Source organism: Oratosquilla oratoria, unplaced genomic scaffold (genome assembly GCF_046742065.1).
Source record: "Oratosquilla oratoria isolate Oo_2021 unplaced genomic scaffold, ASM4674206v1 SCAFFOLD129, whole genome shotgun sequence".
NCBI lineage: Eukaryota > Metazoa > Arthropoda > Malacostraca > Stomatopoda > Squillidae > Oratosquilla > Oratosquilla oratoria.
The window spans coordinates 169,584-177,500 of record NW_027467485.1 but is presented as its reverse complement, the minus strand read 5'-3'; the positions used below and the strand labels follow the sequence as shown (position 1 = coordinate 177,500).

Sequence of the window (7,917 nt, the reverse complement as noted above, 5' to 3'; positions counted from 1 at the left end):
GTATTCACTAACCCACCTTTTCCAAAATTGTTTGGCTAAATGTTGCACGTGACGCCAATGTTTGCGGTAAGGATCGGCGTCGTGAAAGGCTCCCCAAGATAGTGGGGGGTTTCCTAGGAGGAGCAACAGATGATTGGGAGTCAGCGGACTCTCATCACTTGCATCATCACTGCATTTGGTAAGGGACCGACTGTTAACTATACTTTCCGCTTCGCAGAAAAGGGTTTGCAAAATATCATCAAGCATCCTGGGGCTTTTGATGACTAACGCGAACAGTACTTTGCGTACAGACCTTATCATACGTTCCCAAATGCCTCCGTGATGTGACGCGGAAGGCGGGTTGAACGACCACTCAACGCCACGTCGACGTGTTTCCCTTGCGATCAACGATCGGTCAAGATCTCGTACACTGCGTGCTAATTCAGCCCTCGCTCCTACTAGGTTAGTACCATTGTCTGACCACACCTTACTGGGATAACCTCGCCTCGCTGTGAAGCGTACAAACCCATTGATGAATGCGTCAGTTTGTAAGCTATCAAGCTTCTCAATGTGAATAGCTCGTGTAGTAAAACACGTGTACAGACACCCGTAACGTTTCATTTCTGATCTCCCGACTTTAACATGGAAGGGTCCAAACAGGTCTGCTCCTACGTACCTGAAGGCAAGTCCCCCTGGTTCACACCTCTCAGGAGGGAGGTCAGACATTCTCTGATTCATGGGGGTCCCGTATAATCTCTTACAAACCATGCAATCCATTTTGACGCGTTTCACCAATTTCCTACCCCGTATGATCCAGAATTTCTTACGCACCTGACTGAGTGTCCATTCTACTCCTACATGAGAGGAATTATGGCAATCCTGTACAATTAACGTAGACAACCTGTGGTTATGAGGGAGGATCACAGGATTTATAGCTTGCCCATTCAATGCTGCATGCTTGAGTCTACCACCAACTACTAACAGACCATCTATAAGAATAGGAGATAGTTTATATATTGAACTGGACTTTAACACTGTTTTCCCTGCTTCAATGTTCTTGATTTCATGAAAATAAGTATGCCCTTGAACATGTTTGACAATCAGATTTTCCGCGTGCTTTAGTTCATGGATCTCAAGTGGTGAATTTTGCGGAATCTTCTTCTTAAGAAGTTGAATTAGTCTTAACCACCAACCAACTGCCTTCTTTAATCTGTAAAAGCTTGAATAGTGCTCAATCAGTGTATCGATCGGGTGTTGGGTGACGCCCGACTGACACGTCTGTACGATACTCGCGGGATGCACGTCACGCCTCACTTCCGGGTCTTCATCTTGAAGGTATCCTACAAGATCATCTTGTGCTGGCCATGCACACTTGTAATTCGACAAGAAGGGAGGACCATTAAACCAAGAAACTGGCAAATTGTCTACAAAGCATCCCCGAGATAGTATGTCTGCAGGATTCTCTTCACCACTAACATGATGCCACTGATTAGCCTCTGAAACCTGTCTAATGAGTGTGACACGATTTGCTACAAAAGTCTTGAACCTTCTTGTCTCGTTCTGTATATATGCCAGAGCTATAGTACTGTCAGACCAGAAGTTAGATTTGAGCAAGGGGATATCCAACTTTCTTCTAACAACAACATCTAATTTGGCTGCTTCAACGGCAGCCGAAATTTCCAATCTTGGTATAGTAACTCCTTTGATGGGAGCTACTCTCGCTTTACTGGCTAGCAGAGCTACGTGTACTTTCCCATCTTGATTGATTGTCCTGAGATAAGTGCAAGCACCAAATGCAACCTCACTTGCATCACAAAAATGATGTAATTCTGAAGTACAACCATTCAACTCTAAAGGCAAAACACATCTAGGGAAGCGAAGTCTCGAGATTTCATATAGTGAAGCTATCCATTTCAACCACTTCTGACACAAAGATATAGGAATATTTTCGTCCAAAGACATCTTAAGCCTAGTCGCCTCCTGGAACAAAATCTTGGCTGGAACAATGATTGGCAAAACTAAACCTAAAGGATCGTAAGTCGAAGCAAGTTGACTCAACATAACTCGTCTAGTCACATTCTGTGTTTGAACACCCTTACTAACGAAAAAGAAACAGTCGTTCTCGACGTCCCATTCAATCCCAAGCACTTTGCTATGCACATTTGATGTCAATTCCTTTGCTTCCTTAGCCCTGTCTTGCTCACTGATGCTCTCTAGCAATTACCTTAATTGTTTCTTGAGGTGACGCTACGGACTTCAACATATCGTCAACGTAAAATGACCGGAATAACGTGTCTTTTATTCCCTCACAAAGTTGCATGTCTTCTACAGTTTTCCGCAAAGCATAGGTGCTACTACTAGCGCACCGTACTCCGCCAAAGGGATGCGAGGTCATTCTTAATTCTCTTATTTCATCACTAACATACCATAGAAACCTTAAAGCGTCTCTATCGCAAATGGGAATTTTGACTTGGTGATACATAGCCTCAATGTCGGCCGTGATGGCGTAATGATATTGGCGAAACCTGAGTAACACGTGAATCAACTTATTATTCAGGTCTGGGCCCTGTAGGCACTGACTGTTCAGACTGACTCCGTTCTTTTGAGCAGCACAGTCGAATACGACTCTCACCTTACCTGGTTTGGTTTCGCTCGTAACGGCATGATGCGGTAGATACCACACTTTACCGTCATCTCTCTTTAAATCAACCTCGGGAACATACTCTGCATACCCCTTCTTCAGTAAATCTGAAATATTCTCAGAGTATACATTCAATATGCCGGATTTCACCAACCTTTTGTGCAAACTTCTTAATCGTCTCTCGGCGACGTCACGATTATTGGGCAAGTTTGGCTCACCTCGCCAAGGTATTGGCAGTACATAATGCCCATCTTCGTATCGCGTTTCTTTATCCCAAAGGTTGATAACCTTCAGGTCGTTCCGAGATGGTGCCCTACCTTCACATTCATTTTCCATCATCCACAAGCGCTCAATATCTGCTTCGATCGAGCTTGCAAAGCACAAGCCGGCATTATATGACTTACCTGCACTAATTGGGCCATTTACAGACCACCCAAAGTAGGTCCGCGTAGCATAAGGTTGGTGCTTATTCCCGCCTGAACCCCCTCTAACCTCCAATGGTTTTAGGAGCCAAGCGTTGTCCATGCCTATCAAAATGTCTGGCTCAGATACTTGACTAGTATTCAAAGGTATGCCCTTTAAGTAGGGGAATTTATCAATCTCAATTTTGACAGGTGGTTGCCTAACAGGCACTCTTGGGACGACCATGACATTTGTAACACTGGCCTCTCGTCTACCATCCGGTGACGTAAGGCTAAGGGATACTACCTTTGATTGAGTTTCCCTGGTCCCCCCTAAAGTACTCATGGTGTACTCCTTAAGGTCTCCTTTCAGACCCAACTCGTGGGCCACCTTTTCCGTGACGAAAGTAGTGTCTGATCCACTATCTAACAACGCCGTGACCTTAAGTTTATTATCCACGACAACTGGTAAAATGGGTAGATAGATCTTTGATCGAGCATTATTGACATAACCATTCATGACCACACTTGATTCTTGACACTCCGAATTTTCAACTACGCCCCCATTACCCCGAGAGTCCTTTGCCGGGACGTGGATGAATTTCGTATGCTTTAAACCACATCCAGGAACTGAACAAATGGATTGTTTGAAACATTTGCTAGCCCCGTGCCCACCTAATAAGCAATTGAAACACAGCTTGTGTCTTTTTACAACCTCTAACCGACATTCAGGCTTTATGCCTTTAAATTCCTCACAGTAGAACAGTCTGTGTCCTTCCCCGCACACTACACATGTGCTACCAGCACGCCCTAACTTGACGGGGTATTTATACTCCGATGCTGCTACATTACAACTTGTGCTCTTCACATTTTGACCCTTACCTGTGGATTGCAATCCATAAACCGGATCACATGCCTCATCTGCCATGACATTAATAAACTCAGCGAATTGACTGAGAGATGGGTACGTGTCCGTTTCTCGTTTGTGACTTAGAGCTTTCTGCTTCCATTTGTTACGAACGAATCCCTGACACCTCTGTAAAATATCTAAGATATACTCTTGAGTGTTAAACCTTTCATACAATTCTAATTTTCCAAAAGTAGCAACTGCCATTGTTAAGTCATCCCCCAATTGCCTCAACTCTTGAGGCTTAGACACCATCTTACCATTTTTCAAATCATTAACAATTTGTTGAGATACAAGGTGAGAATTACCGAACCTGCGCTTCAATATATCGCGAGCATGTACGTAACCAGCACTATTTCCCACCAACGCACAATTTTTGATGGCAGCTTTCGCCGGCCCCTTGGTGTATTGTAATAAACGAGTCAATTTGATCCGAGGGTCACTCACTTTACTGTCTACGAGTTCATCAAAAATTGTCATAAAGAGATTATACTCAAGAGGATTCCCTTCAAACACGTCTAATTCAACTTTGGGTACATTTAAGATCCCAACTAGTTCGGCCGGTAAGACGTCTAAACGTTCACTTTCACTATTTTCACTGTCTACGCGGGACTTTGCACACGGAATTTCACTTTGTGTCCTTACCTTAAGGAACGCCCTGGCGTCCTTTATCACCTTTATGTACTCCTCTTCAGTTTCTTTGTACCATGACTCGCTGGCCTCCAATTCATTTTCATTGTTGCCCAGGAACGTTTAGTAAGTGTCGTGTGCCGATTCGAATTCATAGTAGGATGTACGGACACGGTTCAGTCGGTCCGTAATGCCGGCTACGTCTTCCTCAGCGATTAACCGGCACAAGGTTCCCAGGTGACGTGTGACCGCTGCTTTCCTCTGACGTCTCACCACCTTGGCCTGCTCCATGACGGAGACGCACAAGTTGAATGACTGTAGGGTTTTGTCGGCAAATTATTGTCTTCTTATGATACGTAGGGAATAAATGGAGCTCCGAATGGACGCTGACTGCAGGTCATTCTAAAAAGAATGTTTTTATTGTCACAAATTTGTACAAAATTACAAATAATACATGAATGCCAACAAATACACGTAAATGCCAATTAATAACAGAAAATATACAAGTATCAATCAATACGTTGAGACGTAACTCTCACGTCATAAATCCGACACCAAGTACATAATCACAAAATTTCACAAAGAAATGACATCACATCAACTCACCGACTTGTGCGTCTCCGATCCCCACGTCCGTTGACTCGTTTGACATTACAATGGTGAAGAGGAGGATTGCGACATTATACGTGACTTGTTCCTCCCTCTAACAGCGTATAACCCACACATTGGGCGACTCTGACTAATGCCAGTTAGAGAGAAGACGACCTTGACATGCTGGCCCCCACACACCATCTACCCACAACTTCCCCCACACTCGACCAAGTCGATGCCGGTGACGGGGGGGAAATTGTACAACTGATCGTACCGTGACACTAATTGACGGACGTACAATGCACAAATTATACCGTGACATTAACGGACGTACAATACAAATTATTTATTCCACTCCTGATTTTTATACAATGAAAGCAGTAACACAAATTTACGTCTATGGACGTAACATATATATATATATATATATATATATATATATAGATACATACAAGCTTTTATATATATATATATATATATATATATATGTATACATATATATACATATATATACCCAGTCTGGGGTATTGGCTGCTTGTTATTGTGGCAAAGTAGCATGCAGTCGATACTTTAAGGTCTATATGGGGGACCCCTACGGACCAGAGTCACACATAATTTTGTCTATGATAGAGGAAAACTCTGTTCATAGAGAAATGATGACACTTTTATACTACGACTGTCCCTCCGTTATGCTGTCCCCCAACCCCTTGTTGCTGTCCTGTACCATTTCTCTGAGTATTCTTTTTCTGTGGTGGGGGAATTCCCTGTGGTGGGGGAAAAGAATACTGCCACCAAGTTTTCCCACTTGGATCGTAAGAGGCGAGAAGAAAGGGACGGGGATTGGGACTAGGCATCCTTCTCCTTGTAGCCCCACAGGGCACATTCCTAAAAGAAAAAGCAAAGGCATAAGAGGGTCTGGAAGTTCTCGGACCAGCACCCTAAGGTTTGGGTCTTTTAATGTGCGTAGATGTGGTACAGATGAGAGTAAAAGGGAAGAGATAGGTAGTATGTTTGTGAGAAGAAAGATGGATGTGTTGGCTTTGAGTGAAACTAAGTTGAAAGGGAAGGGCGATTGTAAGTTTGGGAGTGTAAGTGGGAGTTTATCAGGAGTGAAGAGAGGGAAAGGGAGGGAAGGGGCGGCTATACTAGTAAGTGAAGAGGTAGGTAAACGTGTAGTGGAGTGGAAGGAGGGTTCCTCAAGGATCATGTGAATGAAGGTGAAACTGGCAAAGGAGATGTGGGTTTTTGTAAGTGCATATGGGCCTGGCAGTGAGAAGAATGTAGAAGAAAGGGAGGCTTTTTGGATAGATTTGAATGAGTGCATAGAGGGTTTAGGGAGAAATGTAAATGTAATAGTACTGGGAGACTTTAATGCTAGGGTAGGAAAGGATCCAATTGATGGAGTGGTTGGGAAATGTGGAGTTCCAGGGAAAAATCGTAGTGGAGAGTTGATGGTGGAAATGTGTCTGGAAAGAGAGTTGATGATAGCAAATACAGTGTTTCGGAAGAAAGTCAAGCATAAGTACACATGGGAGAGGGTGGTGGAGGGAAGGGTGGTAGATAGAGCGTTAATGGACTATGCAGTGGTAAATAGGATTATGATAGGAAGAGTTAAGGATGTACATGTGCTAAGGGGAGAGGGTGGGGGAATATCAGATCATTTTCTGGTGGAAGGTAAGTTGAAAGTAGAGGACAGATGGAGAAAGAGGAAAGGGACAAAAGGTAGGGAGGTGCTTAGAGTGAACTCTTTAAATGAAAAGGAAAAGGAGGAGTACAAGAAGAAGCTGAAGGAGGAGTGGGAGGGAGTGAAGGATAGAGTAGAGCTAGGAGTGGAGGAGGAATGGGGATGGTTCAAGGAGGGAGTCACAAAGTGTGCAAAGATGGTGTGTGGAACAAGAAGGACAGGAGAAAATAGAAGGAAGGGTAGTGAATGGTGGGATGAGGAAATGAAGAAGGTTGTAGAAGAGAAGAAGCGAGCTTACACAGTTTGGTTACAAAATAGGACGAGGGAGTCATATGAGACATACAAAGAAAAGAAAAGAGAAGTAAAGAAAAAGGTAAAGGAGGCAAAGAGGAGAGCAGATGTGGAATGGGGTAAGAGTATGACAGAATTTTTTTGAAATTAATAAAAAGATGTTTTAGAAAGAAATTAAGAGAGGAAGAGGAGGCGAATCAAGTAGAGAAGAAATAGTAAAAGGTACAGATGGAGAGATAATAATGGAGAAGGCAGTAAGGGGAAGATGGGCAGAATATGTATGGGAGTTGCTAAATGTGAAGGAGGATAGGGAGGGAAAGATAGCTGCAGTGGGAAATGGTAAGAAAATGAGAGTGATGAGTGAGAAAAATGGAGGAGAAATAAGGAAGGATGAAGTGAAGGCAGCTGTTAAGATGATGAAAGCAGGTAAGGCACCAGGTCTGGATGGATGCCATGCAGAATGATTTAAAAAAGGAGGTACTGTGATGGTGGACTGGTTGGTGAGGTTATTTAATGTTTGCTGGAGAGAGGGTAGAGTGTCGGAGGACTGGAGGAGTGCTTGTATAGTTCCACTTTACAAGGGAAAGGGGGACAAGTGTGAATGTAGTAATTTCAGAGGGATTAGCTTGTTAAGTGTAGTCGGGAAAGCTTATGGGAGGATCTTGATTGAGAGGATTAGGAGAGGAACAGAGGGAGTAATTGGTGAGGAACAGTGTGGATTTAGGACAGGAAGAGGTTGTGTAGATCAGATTTTTGTGTTGAGACAGATATGTGAGAAAGCTATAGGAAAGGG

General features: G+C 43.5%; 2 protein-coding genes across 2 annotated transcripts in view; both read right to left on the bottom strand.

Annotated features, from left to right (window-relative positions):
- LOC143022631 (uncharacterized) overlaps positions 1 to 2,040 on the bottom strand; it is a 2,274-nt gene extending 234 nt beyond the window's left edge. Inside the window, exon 1 of the mRNA XM_076180942.1 lies at positions 1 to 2,040. This exon is cut by the window's left edge and continues 234 nt beyond it. Within this exon, the coding sequence (XP_076037057.1) occupies positions 1 to 2,040 (2,040 nt within the window).
- A 139-nt stretch (positions 2,041 to 2,179) lies between these two features.
- On the bottom strand, positions 2,180 to 4,849 carry LOC143022630 (uncharacterized). Its single transcript, XM_076180941.1, has 2 exons — positions 4,730 to 4,849; positions 2,180 to 4,648 (listed from the first exon to the last, which is right to left on the bottom strand). Exons 1-2 carry the CDS (start codon positions 4,847 to 4,849, stop codon positions 2,180 to 2,182), a joined length of 2,589 nt encoding a protein of 862 aa, XP_076037056.1.
- Between the last annotated feature and the right edge of the window lie 3,068 nt (positions 4,850 to 7,917).